General features: G+C 42.7%; 1 protein-coding gene across 7 annotated transcripts in view; it reads left to right on the top strand.

Annotated features, from left to right (window-relative positions):
* Nucleotides 1-25,265, top strand: part of IKZF2 (IKAROS family zinc finger 2) — a 106,702-nt gene that overhangs the window by 64,806 nt on the left and 16,631 nt on the right. For all 7 annotated transcript variants that reach the window (XM_032190201.1, XM_032190198.1, XM_032190200.1 and 4 more), the window contains one exon: nucleotides 3,768-3,935. In XM_032190201.1, coding sequence (XP_032046092.1) covers nucleotides 3,768-3,935 — 168 coding nt within the window. The remainder of the gene's footprint in view (nucleotides 1-3,767; nucleotides 3,936-25,265) is intronic.

Below are 25,265 nucleotides of genomic sequence, written 5' to 3'. Positions count from 1 at the left end.
AATGATAAACTCCCTTGGGTTTTGTTCTGTTTTTCTTTTTAATTATCAGCACTGCTTCCTGGCACAAGCCTCTCTTCCTAAGCCTTTAGGAAAGGTAATACTTGGCAGCTCTGCCTTACCTTGCCTTGTCCATTCCTGAAGTAGCTTTAGATAATTAAATTCTCTGTGCGGGAGAAAGGGGCTTTTTAGGCATTCTTGGTTTTGTCTGACTTAAGGTCTTAAATCTGGAACTGGAAAGGAAACATCTTTTTTTCTTCGGTTAGCCGTTCTTCTCAGTCTCACAACTCAGTCTTTTTTAATCACTAAGGTTTCGGGGGGGTTCAGCCATTTTAGCTTTAAAAGAGAGAAAAGATTTAGTAACATAACAGTAGACTAAAAATATTTTGCAGTCACGTAGTTTCCAGTGTTAAAAAGCAAAAAGCTCATTTAGTTACATTTCCGTACTTGCCCTTCTTAGGACTTCTTATTTTAATAAATCAGTACAAGTTTATAGAGTCAAAAGGCAAGTACATAGATAGCTATAAACGGTGAAACATACACCGTGCTTATAATAGTCCATAGCCTCTTGTAGTCATGCACACAGTCTGTTTAATAGGTCTGTACTTTCTAGTACATCTGTGCTGCAGTCACCCCTAAGGACTGGAAAATACCTTAAACACAGTCAGGGGGTGCAAAATAGAGAGGAAATGTATTTAGGTGAAGATTTTTCGTGAGTCAAGAGTTTTTCAAGTGGGCGGTGGAGCTGCCCAGGCCAGCGTCAGGTAGGTTATCCCACGCATCATGCAGTGCCCGTGGAGGCTTGGGGCAGTGGAATCAGAGCGACCCTGCTGCACCAAGATCTCTTGCTGCACAAACCAACACCTCGGGGAGACCAGATTGCTGCTGTCTGATCCTAGACTTACAGCTCTACCTAAATCTGGTTTGATAATCCTTCACAAAGGATGTGCTTTATTTATTATTAACTGAATCTGGGAATATAGCAGAGTTATTATCAAAGTTATTATAAAAGTGGACGTTTACTTAAAAAAATGTGATCAATTTTCAGCTTAGAAATAAACAAACCTTATACAGAAGTGTAAGGGAACTGAATAAGGATGCCAGGATTTTTTTTAATTAATTTATTTTTTACTAGGAAGTAATAATAATGCTGGAGAACTGTAAACAGATGTAATAGGAGAAAGCAGCAGGAAAAATAAGGAACAGTCTTCATAAGGCAGTAAAGTGATGACGGTTGGTTTACTACTTATCTGAAGTGGGCATCAGACAGCAGAGTTCTTGGAAAGGCAGCAACATCTGATTATTCAGTTTTTACTTTTGGGGGGCACTTTTCTATTGGGTAATTGTGTCTCAGATTAACTGTACTAAATGCAAAAGCTGCTACTTGACAGCATGAATGACTGAAATTAATGGTCATCCCAGAAGCCTGCACTTTAATCAAGGAGCAGAAAAGAAGTGATTGGCTGAAAGTACAATAAACAGATCAAAGCAGTTATTTACTCAGAATTAAGCCAATAAGGAAAATGAATTCATGCTGGTTTTAAATAGATTATTGAAGGTTATTGAAGGTAAAACGTGCTATTGTAGCAGACTGTGTATGTGGCAAGAAAGGAACAGACTATTAGTGACTTTGTGAAGGATGTTCTTGTGTCATCTTGGCCACTGAGCTGTAGTGCAGTGGTTATTTGAATTCCTGACTGAAGGCTTTCAGCACCTCCTTCAGCTGCCTGCTTATTGAGGAATAATAATACCTGCTCTTATGTGGCCTCCAAGAATATCAAAGATCAGTTGGGTAAAACACATTCACTGCATAGCTTTAAATGCAGCAGGAGTAAAAGGCAAGTCTTTAGACTTGGTAAGAAACCTGCTGCAGCCTTTAATGTTGTCATCCTGAAACTGAAGCTATCATTCCTGAGAAACGTGTCAAAGGAAGGGGTTTTGCCTGTTTTCTCAGACAGTGAAAGCAAAACAGAAAAGAAAAAGAAAAAAAACACATGTATTTGTCTACTGCAATCTCTTTACATATCTCTGTTATGGACATTTTAAATGATATAACAGAAGATAATAGCTAATCAGATCCTTTAAGTGTATTGTGGGAGTTTAAAAGGGAAACCACAAACTCTTTATCAATTCCAATGAGCTCGTGTTCAGTATACTGGAAGAAAAGCTTTATGCCGTGATTTTTTTTTTAATTATTATTATTCCTCCATAATATTCTTGGCAAGAATGTAGGAACCTTAGCATTTTCTGCAGTGCATCTGCAGTGGTTTCAGGTGTAGTTTCCAGCTCATGCACATGAAATGAAGTTGCAGAGGGTTGGTATGTATGTGGCACACCTACCTCTGGTGCCCTCCTTGCAGGACCACACCGCTGTGGTTTAAACCACTGCAAAGAATTGCTAGAGGATATCTGTAAGATCTCCCTTCATCCCTGTTTCCATTTGAATCAAAAGGCAGATGCTGGAGTTTACACTAGACACGTGAACTACTTTGATAAAAACATAACATTATTTTTGTACAGTAAGGGAGTAACCATTTTAGGACAATTGAAAAAGGGTTTGGAGAGATGCGACGGGTCACAGAGCATGTTTATTTTTCATGAGAACTCTGCTTCAGGCCGGTGAATTCAACCTCAAAGTCCCACCAGGATTTGACCGAGGCTCCATAATAAGTGATGTACTGAAAAAAAATGAATGAAAAAATGAATTTCTGCTTACGTCTGAAATGTGATGTTCAAGACCTTGTTGAACTGGGGCCCTGGTTGGTGAAATGATTTCAGCATTGAAAGCCTGTCTTCAGTAAAGCACTTGGGCACATAGCAAGTGTGAGCATATACTTGGGCCCTGTTGATTTACACTGCACCCAGTGAGATATAAGTAGGTGATTACGGATGACTGTGGGCCTAAGGGTCCGGGACAGACCCAAGTGTTCTCAGCAAATGTTGACGTAGAGTATGGTTTTAATATTACTTTACAAAATCTGTGTCAGCTTGTATGTTTTTGCCTCTTTAAATTAAGAAATAAAAATAAAAAATGGATGCTCATGGATCCAATCCCCACTGTCAAGGGCAAATATGAATGATTAACATCAACTTAATCTCTGCGTGTGTGTGTGTGTGTGTGTGTGTGAATGCTTGGGGGGAAGGGAACAGGTAAGGGGTAGAGTTTCTCTTAAAACTACTAATGATTTTTTTCACCTAGGAAGTCTTTTCCATTAGTTTTATTTAAAATACCAGTTTTCATTTCCCAAAGCTTGTGGGCCTGATCCTCACTTGCATTAATTCTCCTCATGCCACTCCAGCAAGGAAAAGCAGCCTTTAAGAGGGGATGTCAATTAAATTGTAATGCAAGTGAAAGATTTGGTTTGAAGCGCAGACCTTAATATCTGTCCAGGTCAAATTGTCATGATGAGTTCTAAATACTCATCTAGATCAGACCGATACTAAAAATAAGTGGAAAACCATAGCGATGAACACCACAAAACCCCAGTCATGGATCTAAATTTTGAGCAGAGCTTATCATTTACGAGGGATGAAGCCTCTGAGGTGGAGAACTTGAGGAAAATCAGGCTGTGCTGATCACCTCGAGTGCTGCAGTATAAGGGGGAGAGCCCCGAGTTGGTGCCGGAGGCTTTGCCTGTTGTAGGGCCGCAAGATGGTGGTGGCGGGAGCGGGCCTGGGTGAGGAGGTGCTGTTACACAGGGTGGGGTGACGGGCTCCCTGCACCTTCTGGCGTTTCTTGACAGCTTTCTTCCTTCCATTTTCCCTTCCAGGTGAACGCCCCTTCCACTGTAACCAATGTGGAGCTTCTTTTACCCAGAAGGGGAACCTGCTGAGGCACATCAAGTTGCACTCTGGGGAGAAACCGTTCAAATGTCCCTTCTGCAGCTATGCCTGCCGACGGAGGGACGCCCTCACAGGACACCTCAGGACGCACTCCGGTGAGCCCGCCGTGTCATTTCTATCCTGTTGTTTCCTTTCTCGTCACTGTTGAAGGTTGTGAAAATAACTGTGTGTTCCTGGTGGCTCTGTACCTGCCTCTTCACAGAGCGTAGCTCTGAACTTTGGAAAAGCCTCGATGTGAATCAGTGAAGTTGTGGTTCGGCCACACCTCGCCTTTTGTGTAACTGAGCTCCTCTGCTGATGCTATCGCATTTCCCTTTGAACGTCTCCTTGGGTGTATCCAGACTTGGCTGGCAGATTGTTCTGACACTGGGCCCCAAAGTGGCTGTGAAATTCCAGAGATCTCTGAGAATGAATTTGTGCTTTTGGAAGTCTGCTCTGCAGTTTGTACCCATTTCTTCATCTAATAAATGCCATATGCTGGTAGAGTTCATACTTGTTCATCTTTCAAAATCCTCCTAATTGCATTTTTGGTTCGGTTATTTCTCACTGTGAAGTCCTAATTCATGGCAGGCACAGCACTTACCCGAGAGCAGAAGGTGGGGAAAAGAGACTGGGTTTTCCTTGCCATGGGTCTCCTTGGTATAGTTTTTTGATGGGATCTAAAAAAATACCTGTCACATAATTGCATGTTATTAGACACGTTGATAGCCCTGATGGTCAGGATCTGGGGTGTTTCTGGTCTCTGTATGCTACCCCAAGGTGGGCTGCATTCTGCCCGCTTACTCATTTGTGTAGGACTTGAGTAAGATCTTAGCTTGCTGTGTTTTTTTCCTAGGATGTTCAACTTTTATGTCCAGACCATTAATAGGGGACTATGTTTTTCATTGTTGAATGAGCAGAGATAATTGGACTGGTTAGAAGTGACAGGATTATAGATGAACTTTTTTTAAGGTGTTAGCAAATGTGTGACTACTGAAACACGGTGGTTGAAGTGCAGCTGCAGACAGAAACTCTGCATGTGAAAATGTCATTGTGGAGCTTCCTGACCCTTTATACACATTTCTTCTAAGGGTCAGCCTCACTTCTGTGGAGCTTTCTGTTTTATGAGTATTAGGTTGGTTTTAGGATCCAGAGTTGCCTTTACATTTCTGAGAATCATAAAGGATAAGCTAGTAAGTTTCTCCAGGTAGACTTCTACTCCAGGTAGGCTTCAGAGTATACAGGAGGCTGCATTATTGCAAACATCCTTCTGACAGAAAACATGAACGTGAGTGCAAGCATGGGACTAGGCTGAAAGAGCATTGCCTGAGAGCTGTCAGCTGAGAGGATTTGATCTGAAAGTCAGAAGGGAAGATGTCTCTGTGGAACAGTGAGTTGTAATTTTCACACATCTGACCATAACTGTAGTTTCAACTTGAAATTTAGTAAAAAAGAGAACACGATAAAAATATTCACAATTAAATTAAAAAGGGAATCGTGACATAAAATAACCCACATTACAAGACACGAACGTTGTGGTTGAAGATTGTTTTCATATTATGAATATAGATTTTTTGTTACCTAGATACAGCCATTGATAGCAATTTTTCACTCTTCCTGTGTGAAAAGTGCATGGCTGATCTTTCTGCTTTTTGCATGAGGATGAAACACAGTTAAGGTGTGGGATTTTCAGAAGGCATCTAAGCTGCTTTGGCATACAAGTCCCCCTGGAGCTCCTTCCCTAACTGATGTAGTTGTGCTCACTTGTTGATTTTGTTTTATTTCAATGGAGAGAGAGTCGTCGCTCTAAGTTAGAACTGTTTTGAGCAGAAGCCCAGGAGGATTTCAGCTCCCACAGTACTCTCCAAGACAATTCTCAGCATATCACTCGCAGATGAAGAGTTAAAAAAAACCTGGGATATTACCCCCAAACCTACAGCCACCTATACAAAGCTGAAATACCAGACCAATGTGAGCATGGACGCTAAGGTGTCTGCCCATCCCTGACACATAGATTGGTTAGTTTTATGCCCACATCTGTGAACCTGCTTCATGGAGATGTGTAGATGTTCCCTAGGGATTTGTACTATTTCTTTTCAGTGTACTATGCAAGCGCTTTCTGCTTTAATAAAACACACATCAGGGTCTGGCAGGTAAATCTTGAAGACCAGAGCAAAATGTAGTAAACTTGATCGAATATGTACATCTGCTATTTCTGACCAGAAAAGAGGATATCAAGTAGAAAAACTATTAAAAGGGTGAGAACTGTTTTGAAATATGAGACTTCAATCCAGTTTTAATCTGGTACATTTATGTCTGAATTGAGGTGAGTCTGAATATGTTTTTATATGTATAAAAGGAAAGCTCTTTAGATCAGATACTTAGCTAATATAGATTGTAATTACATCTCCCAAGCAAGGCAAGTAGTGTTATTTTGCACTAGCTGAGAATCTGGCACATGATTACATAAATGCAAGACTAATTCATTTTTTGTTGTATGTCCCTTTCCATTTTGAGAGTGCTATTAATAAAATAAAAAATCAAGAATTTTAAACTGCTCGTTGTTTATGTAAGGCAGAGTATGCAAGAAAGGAATCGAAGAATTTATCTTTTTTTCTGCCAGCTAGTTTGATCTGTGAATTTGAAAGCACTTTGTTTGTGTCACCACTTAGTCAGTTACACCCTCTCAGTACTGCCAGTTAGTCAATTTTTCCTCTGCTTAGTGCAGAGTTTTCATACAGTGAGACAGGGAAGGTGAAAAACTAAGGAAATGTAATTGTGGAGAGAAATTAGCAGAAACATCTTGGAGAGATTTGAAATAGTTGAAACTACTATTAGCTTAAGAAAAAAAAAATAATTTGACAGCTTTTTTTTTTTTTTTTTTTTTTTTTTTTTTTTTTTTGCTATAGAGGGATTTTTTTGCTCATGCCGTTTAATACTATTTCCTACTTATTTCAGGTGTTTCTAACCATCACAATCCACATTTTGCCTACCTTTGTCATACAGAATAGTATCTTTCTATGTAAGTGTTCCCAGGATGAGTGGTTAGCAAAATATTACTTTGCATCTGTAATGCTGCTGCTGTTTAACCCTAAATAATTAAGGACTTATCTTGCAGTTATTTACTCCTGCGATTATTTACCTTTTACTGACATATGCAGTTCTGATGAACTTTGTGTCTATATTTTCCTCCCACATGCAGCTTCTTTGATTTCAGCAATATAATGATGCCTTCAGGACGTCAGCGGGATAATGCCTGGGGAGAGATTCATGCACAGAATTACACTAAGAGTGGGCTTGAGCCTGGAGGTACTGACAGGAATTTCAGATGTTGTTTTCAGAATTAACTCTGTAGCTCCACAACACAGATGATATTGGAGAGGTGCCTGAGTGGGCTTCCAGGACGTGAGCCTAAGGACAGGCTGTAGAGGGCAGGGGCAAAAGCTGGTGGCCCCTTTGAGCAGGGTGTGTGTGACCAGACAGCAGGCATTGGTTTCACCTTGCCTCACGTCTGTTCTTTTAGATAAATATCCAGACAAAGCCACTGTCCTAATGGAAGTCACAAAATGCCTGCCATCTCACTCTGAGACGTGCCTATACCCTCCATCATCTCTAGAACTGCGCGACTGAACGACGGCAGATAGAACACAAATGAGACAAATTCTGCTGTAGGCAACTAAGGAACAAAATATAAATTTTAAAGAGGACAGTTGTTCAGATGGATGGATCTGATGGTTAAAGCACCTAGGTGTTGACCTCTGTGCTTTGAAAGATGTGATGTGCAACCTGATGTTCTTTTATCCTGAAAAGCCAGGCATCCTCAGGTGGACACGTACAATTATCAATTACATTTTGACATGAATTTCTCCTGTCTAAAATGGAGCCAAGTCAGCCTTTCCCTCCTAATGCTATTGTAAACAGAGACGCTTTGATAGTTATGAAAAAAGTCAAGGCTGCAATGATGAGCAAACCAGAAAAGCCCATTGAAAACATTAGTGCATTAGTTTTCAGAGCAGGGCTTGGGCAGTAAGCAGTAAATGAAGGATACGATCACTTGCTAAGGGGAAAACAAAACACAGAATAGGTTTTCATAAAGTGGGATGCATCCATCCATCCTTTGCAATAAGCAAGGGTGGTCCTGTGGGCAAATTATTTTGTGTTTTTTGTAATTAAAAGACCGTGTCTCATCATGCATACACAGACAGGCCAAATGAAGCCTTCTCAGGCATCCTTAATTCTGGAACTTCCTGATTTTTCTGTCTTTATCTTGGCAACCTCAATCACATTCCCTTACTGTGGGAGTATGTAAGTGTTATTCATATATGAAAGCAGTTTTACTGTTTATTTTTTCCTAAAAACTGGGTAGTCAGATCATTATTTTTTTTCCTGTCACAGAAGCTTTTCCTCACAATACATTTTAAAATTTTCTTCCAAGCTACTTCTTCCCTGTCTAGAAAATGATTTTTCCCTTTTCTGCTTGTAACAAATACTTGCTTTCTCTTCCCTCTCTTCTTCCTGCATTGCTGCTGCACTTCGTTACTGCCCAGCTCTTCAATAGCACTGAACTAATGGTATCACTTTATTTGCAAAAGAAAAGCAGTGAAGCATTTGTTTTGAAAAGCAAAGCTTAGGCAAAAACTCCCAAAAGCACAATCTTAGGAAACTATGTACAGTGCACAAGACGTGTCTAATTATAAAGGTAAATGCCCTGTATATGGAAAGGTAATTGAATAACTCTTTTTATATTTCTTGTTTTGCAGTTCTCATCTATAAGGGCTTGCTTCTCAGCTCCTTGTGTTGTAGCAAGCCATGTGAGGTGTCCTGTATGCCTGCAATTGCATGGCTTGTGTCAGCAGATCCTTTTCTTAGAGGACTGGAGCACTGATATTCGCGCATGTGGCTGCTTAGAGGCAGAAGGAACCTGGTTCCTAATTATTATGAAGCGCCTGACTCAAGAGATGTTTAGGAGAGACATCCCACCCGTGCATGTCTCAGTCCAGCTAAAGAATCGGATGAACAAGCACAGTGCTGAAAAGCTGTTGTGCTTGAGGCACTGCCAGGCAAAAGCCAGTGAGAATTACTGAAAGAGTGGCAAAGGTGGCTATTGAGAATTGTAAAAAGTCTATGTTTAAAATTGCTTTTTTCATCTTAAAAAGACTTGTATCACTATTAACACCTCCGCTCTCAAAAGACCCAGGTAAAGTCAGTATCTATTCTGTAACCGTATTTTCGATGATGAGAACATCATAATTACAACAGTCTTGGGACCTGAAATTCTCATTATACTCAGAGCTGGACTGACTCAAGCACATCATGAATGGGGAAAAAATTTAAATGTGATCAAGAAGGACACTGTCTGAAAAATGAAACAAGTATGTGAAGGGGTGGAGGCGATATTTTGCATACAAATCCCAGTTGTGCAAATAGGCTAGCAAACAGCATCTTTGCTTAGATGTGATGAGCCAGTGGGCATTTGTTGTGTTGATCCAATACTTAGAGCTCTATTTAATCAGGCAGAGCTGCTCTTCCTCTCAGGTTTACTTGCACTGCTTCAGTTAAACTCGGTGGAATTAATCTCGTCACAAAATCATTTGGTTATTTTCTTATCAGACTCCACATTCTGAAGTGCTTTTAGCATGTGGACAGTACTGAAGCAGCTCTGCTATCTCATTAAAGCCTCCAGTACCTAGAGGCCTTCAGTCCGTGTTGTAGTCTCTGAAGTCTGCAGTATTCTGCTTTCCATGGTGTTTATATGTGCAACACTGGAAGGTGAGAAGATCAAAATACATACAAGGGTAGGAGTTTGGTATGCAAGGTCTTTCATCCCCTAGGCATCCTCCTTTGAAGCTTAATCTTCTGCAGAACCAACTTGTATCCCATGCTTCACTACATCTGAAGCTGGTCCTTGAAGTGGGGGGCTCATTTTCACCTCCAGAGTACTACTTGGACCAGTACCAATATAAGTTATATGAAAAGATCATCCTTTATGTGCTCAGAATTATTGTAGTGTAGAAGCTTGGCCATGGTAAGCCCTTTCTACAGAGCGTAATTATCAATGAGAAACTCTCTTTGATTTCAAGATGCTGTAAGATCATCATGCTCTATCCAGAAAAAGTACATTTGGACTTTGTGTTCAGGAGGAACTACTAAAAAGATAAGGTTCCACCCGAAGCAAGAAACGTTCACTTTTTGCTAGTCAGACCTTTAAAAGTCTTGAAATTCCATAAAGATTCCCTCTTATCTGCAGCAGTTATGAATCAATCTTTGACTGTTCAACCCAAGAGATCTGTTTCCTGCAGATAAGACGGAGAAATAGGAGAAGTGGTCATGGTAAGCAAAGGTGAACGTGCTGTATACCAGCATCACGAATCTCTCTTAGCAATGGGTATCAGCTTTTCTCCCTTTTTTTTTTTTTTTTTTTTTTCTCCCCAGGGTGTGCAATTGAGATGACAGGGGAACAGATGCTGTACAGCTCCCTGCTTCTTCAGTGTGTAAGCAGGGGATGCCCTGTTCCTGTAGTGCTTTGGGGCTGCTTTTAAAGGGACTGGATAAAGAAAGGCTCACCCCCCTACTAGTGATGAGACACCGGTACCGGGGGGATATGCTCATTCCATATGTCAGTTCACAGTAAGATTGCTAGATGCTAAGATTTGTTGTATCTGTGGGATGAGTCTTGTGCCTCCTGGCATATCTTGGTGGAGCATGGCCGTGCTAGGTCTCTGCCACCTGCAGGTTTCCCAGCAAGCCCTCCCTTTTTCAGCAGAGAGAAGGTCTGGAGAGAAGTTTCCCTGTCTCGTCCTGTCACTGATCAAGTTTCCTCTTCTTAATGAGCCAGGGTTGCAGAGTTGTACATGTGGTGTCAGGACCTGTAAGTCTCTGGACCCTTAGCAAGGAAGAGTTTACTGTCAAGGTAGGAGATCCTGCACCCCAAATTGGAGAAGAAAATGGAGTATTAATGTCCCCAGGGCTTCAGGTTCACCATGAGGGAAAGTTCCTAGGGCAGATTTCTGTTCTGTAGTGTGACAGGATGCTCACAAGGAGGAGACTGCATGTCCTTTGCCCTTTTTTTCAGACTTCCTGAACCTTCTATCAGCATATTCAGAAGGTCGGAGAGCCCCACAGTACTTGGGGGTTTCAAGGTCCCTGTTTAGACATCTGCAGCACAGTGTAAGATTCACGTGGCATCATCCCTCATTAATTTCAGTTTGTTCCTTCTTCATGTGTAGCACCAGTGCCAAGATGCAAGTGTGTGTTTGGTACAGGACTGCTGATGTCCAGTTTTCTGCCTGTTTTCTGTCTCCCCTCCGTGCTAGCAGTTCATATCCTTCTAGTGGGACAGGCCAACTTTTGTGTGCTCCAGAGAGAAAATGGACACTTCTCCACTGTTGAGTGATTCCAATCTTTATATCAGTCATCTTGCATTGCAGCAGCAAATGCGATGGTGACTTTCTCTTTCCTCTAGGCATTGATTGTGCCACAACACCATGTGGGATTTCACTAGCACCAAAAAGGCAGATGAACATGATAAGGCTTCTGCTTACAGAGCAGCAGCGCTAAGCAGCGCGCCTAACCTGTTCTTTAAACATCCAGGGAGGCTGTGTTTCTATTGCCTCCCTAGGGAGACAATTCCACTTCCCATCTGCTTTTTATAGCTATGACTCTCATCCTTATACTTAACCTAAACTATCCTTTCTTCTGCTGCAGATTATTGCTCTTGCTAACACCGTCTTCTGTGACTGAGTAATTCCTGTACTCAGTTTATACTGTGACAGCATTTATAGTCTACAGTCATCTGTCCAATATTGATTCTGTTCTAGACTGTCTTTATTTTTCTAATTCTCTCATCTTTTTATCACTAATTTTGATTTTATTTTCTTTTTTTGCTACTCATTTGTGAGGGACCTAAATTGTGAAGTCATTTTCCTCTTGGGGAAACAAAAATGAGTACAGATGCAGACCCCTTAACCTCATCTCTGCCTCAGTTGCCTATCAGTGAAATCAAAATACGAGAACTTCTCAACCTTGTCGTGATGGGGAGAGGGCAGGATGCACAAGAGATTGCAAGGCTCAGGCATATTGCTGCAATGAAGGTCATGTAAGTACATAGCAGAGTACTCCAGCGCTGCTGGCGCCCCTGCTGCATAGCATTGCGTATTATCTCCTTAGTTTTACGTATCCTTTGTTCAATAGTGAAATGAGATAATTACAAAGTGGAAGGAATAATAACTTTGTATTGTTACCGTAACCACTGAGGTATTATACCCTGATACCTGCGTGATTATCTTAGACACAATAGTAAGGTGATTATTAATAATACTAAAGGACTTAATACTTAGCCTGCAATTTTTGCGTCTTGTTTCCTTTATGAACCCTATCTATTTCATCAGCCCAAAGCCTGTGTGAAGTGGGTATGTGTTGTTGCCTCGCTTTTCAATGATGGGAAAATGAAATAGGAAAAAGCCCTAGGAGACCCAATTTGCAAAATCAGGTATCTAAGCACTGAGGTAGCTTAATTTAGATTACTTGTCTTTCTGCACCAGCACTGCTATGGACAGGCTGTCAGGTGAGGGTCTAATAGCTGAGATGTTTAAAGATAGGTAGTCCCTTAGTTCTTCTAAGCTCAACCTCCAGAGGCCTCTTTTGGGCCTTGTTTTCCCTGTCAGCAGGGATTATTACACAAATCCTATATTTGTAGGCTCCGATTGGCAAAACTGGAATTGAAGGTGCAGCTGTAAACGCAGGCATTGCACAGCCAGCCTCCAGACCTCCTCTGGGAGCTGGGTGTCTCATGGCACTGCAATACCCTTGAGGGACATGGCGTAGTGAATCAGGAGTTCCCCTGCTCCAGAAGCAGCCTTCTGAGGTTGTTTTTGCAGAACAAGAGGACTAAGGGGTGACAGAGCTTTCTCGTGCACTTGAGAACACGGTTTTTGACTTGACGAAGCCACATCGCAGCAAAACCAAGACCAACCGCTGCTTGCACGTACTCCGTTTGAGCAGCAAAATACCACAGCAGCCCTAAGGAGGAAAAACCTATTTTTCTTTCCCCTGAGAAAACTATTTTCAGGGGTGAGAAGCTTTTGCATTTTGCCTCTGAGGAAAGGAAATGCAGCATTTGGAAGTGGCCTTTGTCAGTTCTCGAAGGAGCTTGTGAAACCCTCCAGCTTAAGAAAGTTGGAGCTTGGAACCACGGACTGGTTTGAGGCCATCTTTCATTGCTATCTCAGATTTTTTATGGGGCAATGTAAAATGGAGAACTGCCACCAACATTTAGAAAATATATGAGTGCTTCAAGGTGTAAGAGATTATTTTTTTTTTTGCCATCTGGAAAGGAAGCCAAAAGAAACTGAAGGGAAAAAAAAAAAAAAACAAAAGTGGTTAACACTGTACCACGGCAGAGCTGCAGAGAGCTGCTACTGCTGTATTCTTCTGAGCTCTCAGCAACCTGTAATTATGAATTGGCTTACAGCTAAGATATTGATGGATATCACTCAAGAAGGAAAATGAGAATGTCTACTTTTTTTTTTATAGTGAACCTGTACTGAACTCTGAGTGACTCTCCTCCTATTTATAACCCTGTATGAAGTTCAAGGAAACTTGTCCTGGAGGTTTCCCATGAGAGGGAACTGTGTTTTTACCTGACTAAAGCTCTCTGGATATTTTCCCATTTTTTATTTGATCTAAGTGTGAACTTTCTCCACCCTCTGCCCCTCCTTCTTTGCTGGAGTAGTTAGCGAGGTTGATTACAGCGAGGATTACACAAGAGATGCCAGTTGCACACATGTTTTGCATAACTGTGCTGTGTTGATTTCAGACAGGGTGCCCCAAGTTCCCTCCTTGCTTTGCAACAGAGAGACAAGATCTCTATCTTCATTCCTGAAGCTGGAGAAATGCTGCCGAGGCCCTGCCTATTGAAACTTTGACAAAGAGCACCTGGCTGGGGCACTCCCCGGCCGCACAGTTATCTGTGTGCTCACAAGCTCTTGCTTTTGGGAAAGCCTCTGCTTTAACACTGTTCCTTCTGTTCATGTTAAATCTGCAAGAGTAGCTGTATATTTATGCTGTGAGTTGGTGGGGCAGTGTTATTCAGGAGGCTTTTTGGTGTCAGGCCACAGATTTCCTCAGGATGCTGCTGTCCCAGGACTCCTCGTGCCCAGGGAGCCAGCGGTCAGTATGAAGGCCGGGGCAGCGTGCTCCTCACACGTGCTCTGAGGGCCTGTGGCGAGGATCCTGGCTGGGGATTTAAGACAAGCTCAGTGCCTAGTGCTGGTTTTGGGGCCAGTTCACCTCAGCCATCGTTTGTAAAAGCCCTGAGGTCTGCTTGTTTTCTGTCAGATTCAGGGGCTGCCTGTGCCTTCTGACAGCCCTCAGACACGTGGGACAGAGCTGCTCCCGCAGGTGGGCAGGGCCTGGGCTGTTTAAGGGCTAGAAAATAAACCACGTATCAAGGACCTGCTGCTGAGAAGTGACAGTGAGATTTTTGTGTGGAAAAGCGACACGGGCCACAGGCTGTCTCTCACTTGGATACCCTTCATCTGCATGCGCTTTGCTCGTCTCCTTGGAGACAGTGGCTCGTCTGAGAGCAGCTCGCCTTGGCGAGGAGAGGCCTGGCGTCTCAGGTCTGGGGGGCGAAGCTGTGCTGCTGAGCTCTCCAGAGGCTGTGCAGGCATCATTTGGTAACGGTGTAAGCGGTTCTGTGTGAGGTTATCGAGTGAGCATCTGTCCCCAGTACCTCTCTGGGGACACAGCGCGAATCCCTGGTGTGAAAGCCTCGAGGAGAGTCCAGCAACCTCGGTCCCTCAGCAACCAGAAATGTTTGTGAAATTTCTCCCTTCCCTTTTCCTTCTTCCAAAGAGCTGAGTCAGCTGGACTGGCACGTCTGGAACTCGGTGGCACTGCGAGCGGGCGGCCTGCCAGCTGCATTACACACCGCATCCACAGGAACACGTCACTCCCCCCCTTCTCTTTTTTTTTTTTTTTTTTTTTCCTTTGTAATCTCCACCCTCTCCCTTTTTTTATTTTTCCTTGTTGATCCGTGTAGGTGAGTCAGAGAAACCTGCTCATCCACAACCTGTTCCTTCTTGCCAAATCCTGGAGCAGCACTCCCAGTTCTTGTTAGGTGTCAGGAATAGGTTATGAAAACAAAAGCTGATATAGGCAGTGCGCTGGGTATAGAGCACATACTGTAAATGAAAATTAAATGCACAGTAAATGTGCCACTTAATGCGTTCCTAATAGAGTGATGTCTTTTGTAGGAGGCACTTTATTCTGTGATTCATTTATAAGATTAGTTTTCTTCCTATAAAACACCAGGATGGAACAGGGAAATGATTTGAGGCATAAGTAAGAGCACATTTAGGGAGAATGGCATCTCAGCTGCACTGGATTTTAAAACAACAGGAGAGTGGAAAATTCCAGCAAGAAAATAGGTTGTACACAAATGTGCTTTTGAAATAAATGGCAGTGCTTTGATATCAATTGTAGCTGTAGTAATCTGAAGGAACTCCGCTGATATTGGCAGAATTCCTCAGAGTGTACATTATTGATGTGTTTCTAACCCCAGGAATTAAAGAAAAAAAAAAAAAAAAAAAAAAAGAAAAGATGAATCTGGATCCTCCAGGTCACAGAGGCTTATAAATGAGGAGAGTGCAAGGTGCTAAATTGCCCTTTTTATTCACCTGAAGACACTTACTTCATGAGTGGGGAGGGAGGGAGAAAACATGCAAGCTAACCTTTCCCTTTGGTCAACTGACTCCAGGAGGTGGAAGCTGAAGGAAAGCAGTGTCATATCTGACTTGGAGAGGAACTGCAGGTGTTGGTAACGCTGTAGAGTCAGATCTGTATCAATATCCATAGCTACATTACTACTGAGCAGCTCCAAAGGATGGATTTTTGGCATGTTTTGTTGGAATGAAGCTGCTCAAATTCAAAGAATAGATCATCCACCAGAAAAAGTGCTTCGTTTGACTTTTATGTGCCACAGTAAAATGTCCACGGTAGCTATATTGTGAAAAATGTATCCATTATGTTCATGTCATTAGTCTTCTGCAAACGATGAGTTTGTCCCAAGGGCTAATGAGGAGCCAACTTCAAGAGACTGCAAGTGCAGATTTGGTTCAGATGCATGAGATTTCTGCCTTCATCAGCGTAAACTCCAGGATGAATTTGAGCTGGCTGGCATGCAGTTGCTGGGACAGGATTGCACAGTTGGTAAAGAGACAGGAAAGGACCGCTTTGTGTCAGGTAATCTGTAACAGTTAATTCTGAGAGTTCAAGCCTAAGACAAAAAGACAGGAAGGCTTACTGCCCGACCACATTCTGCAGAGGACAAACCTAGAATACAGGCGAAAAGGGACTTGCCAAAGACATTCAAGATATCAGTGCTGCAGATGGGAATGAACCCAGATGTCCTAAATTCCCAGTCCCTGACTCTGTTACAAGGCTCTCCACACACCAAGGAAAAAATAGTAGATGTAAGAAAATGAGAAATTTTTTTCTTCCAGATATTGTGCAATAACAAGTTTTATTGCCTTTCATTCTTGCTTCAGATTTCTCAGAGAAATCGCTTGTCTTGAATAGTGTAGTGGAGCCGTCAGTATGATTTTTTTTCCTTTCATCAAAGAATGCAATTAAATGTATTCAGAGTTTCCTAAACTCCCTGTTTTTACAGGAAACCTTTTTAAAGCATTTCTGGATGTTTAGAGAGCTGTGTCTTGTGTTTTCCAGCTTTTCTGTCTACTTTCAACCCAAGTAGATGCTTTTGCTTTCATTCTTTTCTTTTACTTTCTTTTGGTTTAATTTCACACCCATATTTAATTTCCTTTCATTTTGCCTGCCTTTCTTTCAGCCAGGATACAGTTTTTGAATCTATCCAGGGCTTGTATTGCAAAACTAATCACACCAAAAAAGAAACACCCTAAAACCCCAAATCTTTCCTTTCTTCCTCTCCCTCCTTTCTCATTCTCTCAGCTGACCAAACCTAAAAAAAAAAAATAATCAAGGGAACTGCAAGTGCTCTGGAACTGTCATTATTTATTTTTTCTGCTACATAAAAAGTCTAGGGAAGATATCAAGACTAACAGGAATTGCTGGATTTTAATACCCAAAAGAGATTAATGTAATTTCGATGTCAGATGTAGGCACTTGATGTATAGAGGTTTGCAGTAGAACAGAAACTGTTCAGGAGCCTCAGTTCATTTCTCAGCTAAAGGATCCATTGTCTTTTAAAAGGTATTTTAATATTTGTTGTGCTGAGAGTTGTTCTCATAAAGAAATGATCCTGATTCTCCCCCCTGCTAAATGCTGTGGCTGTCTTGGAACGTGGAGCAGTGACCACCACGAGTGTCAGCACAATTCCAGATCTCTCTGGTGGTGGCAAGCGTGGTGGGAGAGGAGCTGTCTGTCCAGCCCTCATGGCATTGATCTCATTTGTCTTAATGAAGCTGGAGTAAGTGTTCTGGGTGTCGGAAGAGTTTTTGAGAGTAGTGAGCTGGAAGAGCCTTTAGCACGTGGTTTTCAGCACCGTGCAGCACAGCTGGGCTTAGCACTGTCTGTTTTAGGAAAGTCTCACCCCCTATTTTAAGCTCCTCTGTAATGCTGGTGTTAAATATATATGTTGTCAGGCACGCTGGCAGAAAGCAACACGAGCAGGTAGGAAAGCTGCATAGGTAAAAGGAGTCGGTCGGCTCATTTTCGGTTTGCCCTCATTTGACATCTGTGCTAGAGATGACAAAACCTCTGAACAGCAGCTCTTTACAGGACTAACACAGTGGCACTGGTTCTTGGGCAACAGGGAAAGTATGACTAAAAATCTTCATGTCCCAAAGGAACCCATTAGTTTTGCTGCCTGACCTGTTTTTTGGAAGCAAGGTTCATTTCGTTGCTGGCCTTGATCAAAATAAGTGAAAACTCCCAGCTTCAATGGTTAGGAAAAGCAGAGGAGCTGTCAGTATTATTCCTCCCTTGTCGCTATTAAGTTCACAACAGCTTGCTGTTAATGGGCTGCTTCCAAGGCTCTGGTTAAGGCATTGAAAAGAAAAGAGAAAACTTTAGGGAAACGGGAAGTTGTCTCATATTAGGATATAGGAAGAACACAAAACTAGAAGTCTTAAAGAAATAGATTTCTCTCATGCAGTAATGTATAGGTGGAAGTCATTGCCATGGGATGAGGAGTTGGCTAGAGTTAAGGGCTCATTTGGTGGTTTTGTGCAGGAAAAAAAGCTCTCTAGTGCTATAGTGAAAGGTAGATGTGTATTCCCTATCCCATTGTTTGTACGGTATAAAATAACCGGTAACACGATGTTTGGCACTGCTTGCTTCAAATAATTCATAGCTTGTGTTGACTTTACAGTCAAATGCTGAAGGGCTTCTGCAAGATATGCAAAGGGGCTGCACTTGTAACAACTATAAACTGTAAGCAGCTGATGTAAATTGGCTTCGGGGAATCACTTCCATTTACACCACCTATAAATCTAGCCTAATGTCTACGCTTGTTTTCCCCAAAGGGGAAAAAAAAAAAAACAACAAACGAGCACTTCTCGAGGGAGTGTTTGTCCAGCAGCATTCCTGCTCTGAAGTGAGGCATCCCCACCCTGTGCTGCGTGTGCGAGCTGCTCCTCTCCCCTCGGAGCCGGCCGCTGCCGAGCGTGACTCGCGGTGACGTCTGGGTCCCCCTCCTTCGGCTCCCGCTTCGCTGTGCCGCTGACGGGAGCGGACAGGACAGGGCAGAGAAAAACAGACCCACCTAAACTTGTTCTTTTTTTTTTTTTTTTTTTTTTTTTTTTTTTTTTTTCCTATTTGCTGTGTCGCTGGAGCAGGTTGAACTGAAGAGAGCGTATTTTGGAAGGCTTTTGTTGCGTAAACGGATTAACACTCCGCATATCAAGTCAACTTTAACATAATGGTAAAGGTCCGTAGCAGAGTGGAAAGTACAGAGCCTGTAAATGCAGTTAAGATTTAACCCCCATCCCACTTCCACCCACATCCAGATAGAGGGGAAGGCTCCTGTCCTGAACAGACCATCAAACTTGAGGAGTCCCCCTCTCATATTTTTTACAGGGCCTCTCCCATAGAAGTAAGCTGCAGCAAACCTCATAGTCTTTAAGCAATTTGGAAGCTGGCAAGGTGATAAAAAAACATCCAGTTATTTGTGGACTTCCTGGTTTTTGCTATTTATCTCACCGCCACGCTGCTGTTTCAACACAGTGTTTAACCATTTCAAAGTTGCTGTAAAATTCCTGGGGACACCCACCCCCCAGTGCCAGGAGTGCCCGAAGGATTGGGACATGCTGGGGGGCGTGAGGACAGGGGGCTCGCAGGGCATCTGTGCTGAGATTCCCAAACAAAGTGGGGACCTTAGAGCTCCGTTGCCATTAATAGCAGCTAAACAGGTTGGGTCCTTTCTGCTAGCTTTGAAGCTCTTATTTTGAAGGTAAGAGAGGTAAGCCAAGAAAAATATGTGAAGAGAGCTGCTATCTGTTGCAATAGATGTTTTATGGGACATGAATTCAGAGCAAGCAACTGTGGATTACATCCTTTTCAGAACTTAGTACAGCCCTGATGTCCTTATCTGTGTTTTCCTTGATTTACTGTGTAATTTATTTACATGGTTTCACTTAGACAAATAGACTTTTCTTCTGTTTTCATACATACATTTACATAGATGCAGCATACAAACCTGCAAAGTAAACGATTTGTCTTGTGCGTTGCAAAGGGAGAAAATGGGGTGCAAGCTTTTTGCTTTTCTGGTTTTGATTGATTGAATGGGTGCTGAGAGAGTGTGACAGGAGCCCTGTAAGCGTCTGGATGGCTAGGGAGATTTCAGTAATTATGTGATGGTGCCAATGGAACAGGAGTTTGTTTGTTTGTTTGTTAAACTCCTGGCACAAAAAATGCTGCCTACTTATTTATAACCCTGGTGGCAGATTGGAACATTGTTTTATCTGTAAAACTGTGCAGATCAGTTAATAAATAAACACAATCTGATGAATCAGATTAAACAGTAGAGCCAATAACCGCCAGTAGCTGTGAGATAAATCGCAATGAACTAGTGAAGTAATAAAAAAGCTGCAGACAGAACCATCCTGAAGGTAGAAATAAGGACCCCAATGCTGTAGCTGTCGGGCACTGATTTACACCACATTCTGGCTGGCGTGCGTTATACGTAGAGAAGGTATAGTTGCTTCAGAGTTTGCACTGACTAGTGTGTTTGCTTGTCCTCTGTACATGTTTTCTTGGGTTCCTTCTAGCCAGAATGTAGCATGGATGAAGTCTTTGGAGTTTATATATAATCAGATGTTTAACGCTGCTTGCCACAGAAGATCGAGGAAGAGCTGGATGGCAGCGCAGTACTGCACTGCTAGCCACTTGCTTTACAGTACCATAAACAACTGGCAGGTAGGTGCAGGTGTCATGCTGCTGTTTTGTGCCCCGGAGATATTTATAGGAAAGGCAGGCGTGCCTAGAAAACAAAGGGTGTGTAGGTGTAATGTTTTGCCATTGTTTTACTGCGTGCTGACGTACTACAAGCATCCAGTGGTGTTTCACTGCTAGCTGGCTGGGGCTGCTGTAATAGTACGTGGTGGCTGTCAGCAGAAATAACTTACCCTTGGCTGCTACCATGCAGAAATGCAGGGCGAGCTGTTTTGCAATTGCTGGGAGGCTCCCAAAATCTTGAACAGCCACGTTATGTATCAATAGGCAATTGATGATAATCTTTACGAAGAGGCATTGGGCCGTGAGGTTGTGAAGTGAGTCAAATGGGCTATTTCAGGTGCCAAGTCAGGAAGGTACGAGTTGCTGAAAGGTGTGTGTGGAGGCTTCTCCTGTCATCCTGCTGCATCGTGTTTATTGAACCTGTTGAGGCTTCGAGAGTATCCCAAAATGTTTGGAGGTGCAGATTTATCTCTATGGGCTCTCCTCTACTGCATGACTTGGTGAACCTGTCTGTTAGCACGTCCTCACAAACCCTGACACTTGGCCCAAAATATGATAATCTTAAATAGTGCTTAGCAAACAGAGATGTCGGAACTCCATGAGATCCAGAAGGGGGTCTGCATCTCATTTAGAACAGTGAATCTTTATATCTTAAAGCTTGCTTCTGTTTCCAGAAGTCAAGCAAAAAATCAGGATTGAACTTCACCAGCTGTTGAAGGTGGGGAATAGTTGGAAGTAGCAACCCCTGTTGTGTTACCTGTAATCAAGTTATTGTTATGTTTTGTCTTTCTTCCCTTCCCCACCCATCACACAATAGGAGGAGGCTTCCTTCCAGTGGATCTACAGTTTATTAGTAAGCACGGCTTTATTTCTGAGCCATGATAAGGCAAAGTATCTCTGCATTTAGCTGCCACTCAGTTGCTGAGACATCAACACATACCGCGAGAATTTTTGCTGGTTTGGACTGGCAAGCATTAAAAGGTTAAAGCAAAGTTTTCGTAGTATGAATAGAGATTGGGCTCTTTCTGAAAGTCAGGCTGCGTTAAGATGTCACAAGTTGAGTTGCTCAGAAGTGGAGGTACCTGACACTGTCTCAAGTCTGTGTGTTTGTGTGCTCTGGCAGCCTGCAGACTTGTGTGAGATGTTTACATGTTGTGACTTCTGCATGCAGGTTGTCTTGGACGATCTTGGTTTAGTTGTGGGACTTGCTGTTATTTCTGAACTTGGGTATAGACTGATTATTTTGTGCCTGTACGTTAAAACAAAAAACGTTAAAAAAAAAAAAAAAAAAAAAGCAAAAAACACACAACAACAAAAAAACAAGACAAAGAGCCCCCATGAATTTCAATGAACACATTTACAGTCATTAGGCACAGCAGTGAGATACAGCATTGGAGTGGGAGGCAGTTTCCTTTGTAAAGCTACGTGCTGCTCAGAGCCAGCACAGGCTAACGTCTCACTTTATTTTTTCTGATTAGTTCAAGGGTCTATTCCTCATGTAAATGTTTTTGTGTGTCGAGCTTTGGGATGGGCACCTAGAAAAGCCGAGGTGCGCTGTTTCATTGCAGCTGTGACCCAGGGGACCAGTTGCTGCTGTGTCTCTGCTGCCTTAGTCCTCCTGCCGACACCTTAATACTACCCCAGCACTCTTTTTTTGTCATTTGTGGTGGTAAAAGTCACCAAGCTAAATGGCATTTTACATTTCTCCAGGCTGACCATTTCACAGCCCAAAAGGACACCATGCTTGCAAATTGCCTAATATGCCACCTACTTTTTTCTCTGATTTGATTTTCTTATTCCCTCTTGATCCTCTACTCTGTGCTATCCTAAATATCTCCTCCTGCTCTTTAATGTTCACTCCCATATCTAATAAAATCAGTGTATTATTAAGTCCTTAATTTCTCAGTAGAGATATGGGCCATATTTTCCTATGTCTACCTACTTGTATGAGCTCCACCGAATTAGCCTCTGTGCATCTTGCAAAGTGCCTGAATTCATTTACATGCTGCAAAGAAGGGAATTATTGCCTTAATCATACGTATGAATAATTGAAGCACGGGAAATCAGAGTAACTTGCCTGCAGTCACAAAATTTGTAGCCTAAGAATTGAACCCTAGGCTCCTGAGTCCCAATCCAGTGCCTTAATCATATTTCCTACTGTTGCGTTAAAACTACTCTTGGTATGGCGAGTCCCATTGAAGGCTGCTTTGTGGTAGGTAGTGCACATCTGCAGGGCATCTCCTCTGTCCCAGGCAGCTTCCAGATGTAGGGAAGAAAGGAGAGAATTAATGAATCAATATTGGTTATGGTTGTGACAGTGGATTCTACAGCCTCGCTCTTGTGTGTCTTAGCCCCAAAGAACATTTAAACTACTTTGAAGCTGCTTCAGAAAGCTTCTTGTGGGGAATATGGAGGTTTCTTCCAGCCCTGAGGTGTTAGGGGCAGAGTGGGAGTTCAGATTTTACAGACCTGCGTCAGGCTGGGTGTGCTGCCATCAGGAGGGCTCCATCAGGTGCAAAGATGGACACTTAGTCCAGAAAACGGGCTTTCCTTCTGAGAAAAAAGTTGAAAAATACTGATACAGAGCTCCGTGTAAAGGTTGGAAGATGCTTTAACAGCCCTTCAATTGGGCTGACCCACACAAGACAGCTGTAGTAAGGCATTTCCCTACACAAGCCGGTGCTATTAGTGGTTGAGCTGTTGCAGGGACTCGGGACGCGGACAGACGGATGGGAAGGAGTCCTGCTCCACACTGCTGTGGAGAAGCATGTGATTCCCAAAAGAGGGGAATGTGGGAGTAGTTAATCCTGGTTTTTGAAACCAGTGAATGTTTTGTCACTGGTGTTAATGAAGGCAGGGTTTTAGCTTAGTGAACGTGTTCTGTAAGCCTTTCTCACGTTGTCTGCTCATGGCAAGGTATTACCTGGGATGCCTTGTTATTTCCCTTTGACTTACTTTATATTCTGCTATGTGCTCCCGTCTCTTTTGAGAACAAAAAGCTGCACAAATGCCTTACGGGCTCTTCTTCTTGCGCTGACCTTTTTTATGACTTAAAAGCAGTTTCCCTAGGCCCAAGTCTGCTTTCTGTCTTGAATATTGACCTGAGAGTTGCACCATCTCGTTGTCACTGCTTGCAGACTTCTCAGCTATCAAAGTTCACCCACAGGACTCAAAGTATTCCTAACTCATGAGCACTTTGCCTGTTGCGTCCTCCTCCTCCTCTTCCCCCTCCTCTCTGCACACGAACATTTTAATTTCACGAGCAAACTCGGTTGCTCTGTGAATTTCAGCGAGTGGTTTACCTGTTTCATGGTAAAAATTCTACTTCAAATTGAAATATCTTTTTTCACTGTGACTGTCATAATATTTTCCACTTGAGGCTGAGACTCCACTGTGGGTTTTCTGTGCCACATTGTCATCTGTATGAATCTGAGCTTAAATGCATGGAAACTCTGACATTTAAGAAAGAAATATGAAGTGTGTTTTTTGTATTCTTAAGTCAGCTGTTTCATAGGTATGGCCGCTGGGTTTTGCCCGGTGCCCTGGTCTTTCCCAGTTCAACAACAAATCGAAGGTTTCTCAAGATTTCTGGGTTTGTTTGCCTTCGCTGCATTGTGTCATTTTTATGAGAATGAGTGATGGTAATTTTTTATCTGATTACTTACCCTGAAAAGGTAGTATAGGAACAATTGCCCCAAGCCAGGGATTTCCGAACTGTGTTTGCCGACGTGACGCTGCCATTGGCAGCAGCAGTGATGTCCAGCACTGAACGTGATGTCCGGGCACCAGGGTCCTCAGTCAGGAGCTCAGAGGAGGCAACTTGGTACCAAGCAAGCCAAACCAAACATCGGGTGGCTCCATAAGGACATGGTTGAACGAGCTGCCTTCAGTGGGGCTCAGGGAGGTTTTTGGTGGGCTCTGAGGAACTCTTTGCCTTCAAGGCAGTGGCCCAAAGACGAGGACCCCCTGAGCCCAGTAGCATAAGCCTTATGTTCTGGGGGCAACTCGTGCCCATTAGCATTTACTTACTACATAATATACAACAAAGGCTGAAGACTCTCTTAGCAGCTATGCGGTTTCATTTGGTGGTTTGTTACGTGGAACAAAATACAGTTTTTGTTGTTGTTGTTGAGGAGATCACCAGAACTGAATTCTCTAATAAGCTTTTACAGCTTTCTGTTGGGTAACACAAAATATGGAAAAACGTACACCCACTGGCGAAGTTCATATTCACAAACATGTATTTTTTTTGTCGCGAGCTGCTTTGATGAGAGTGTGAGGGGAAATTTGCAGCTATTTCAATGTCTTGGCATTTGTCACAACGACCAGGTTCCTAAAATCTAGACCGCAATTGCTTCCACTGCTAGCCGCGCTTCTTACCGACTGGATTGCGAGCGTGGCTGGTGACACAACCTGCCGCTACTCAAACCTACTCCGTTGTGATCTGTCTTGATCAAGGGTACCATGGCCCAAGTTGCAGACACTTTGTGTAATTTTGTAGCGTAAATCGCGTTTTTCCCGGTGTCGTGTGCAGTGCTATGGTGTGATTGCATCCATAGAGCCAGGGGACCAACTTGGCGAGTGAACCCAAGGGAGTTATATTCAAGTCTACTGAACTGGAATGCACAAACTTCGCTCTTCCCTGTTGTGTTTGAGCAACTTCCAGTTGTGTATTAGGCAACATGACTAATATTTGTCACATGTTGTTTATTCTCTTATCTTCTCCCCAGAGGAAGGAGCTTGTGTTCTGGAGTATTTCTTTCCTTGGGGAGTTACGTTCCTCAAATCCCATATTGCATGTAGAAATCTTGCCTTTATCATTAGCTTTTATCATCTCCTATGAACCTTGAAATTTGATGGAATTTGGGTGGCTGGCTCTCCTAGATACCACTGGAGAAGCTCAGTGTTGTTGTCTGTGAACAGTTCGTGAAATGGTTGCAAGGCAAGGAACAGACATTTGTAGAGGTAAAATATCAGGTGTTTTTTTTTTTTTAGTGTTGAATCATTTTTTT

The sequence above is a fragment of the Aythya fuligula genome, chromosome 6, assembly GCF_009819795.1.
Source record: "Aythya fuligula isolate bAytFul2 chromosome 6, bAytFul2.pri, whole genome shotgun sequence".
NCBI classification, from domain to species: Eukaryota; Metazoa; Chordata; class Aves; order Anseriformes; family Anatidae; genus Aythya; species Aythya fuligula.
The sequence above is the reverse complement of the archived record's forward strand: the minus strand, read 5'-3'. Positions and strand labels throughout refer to the sequence as shown.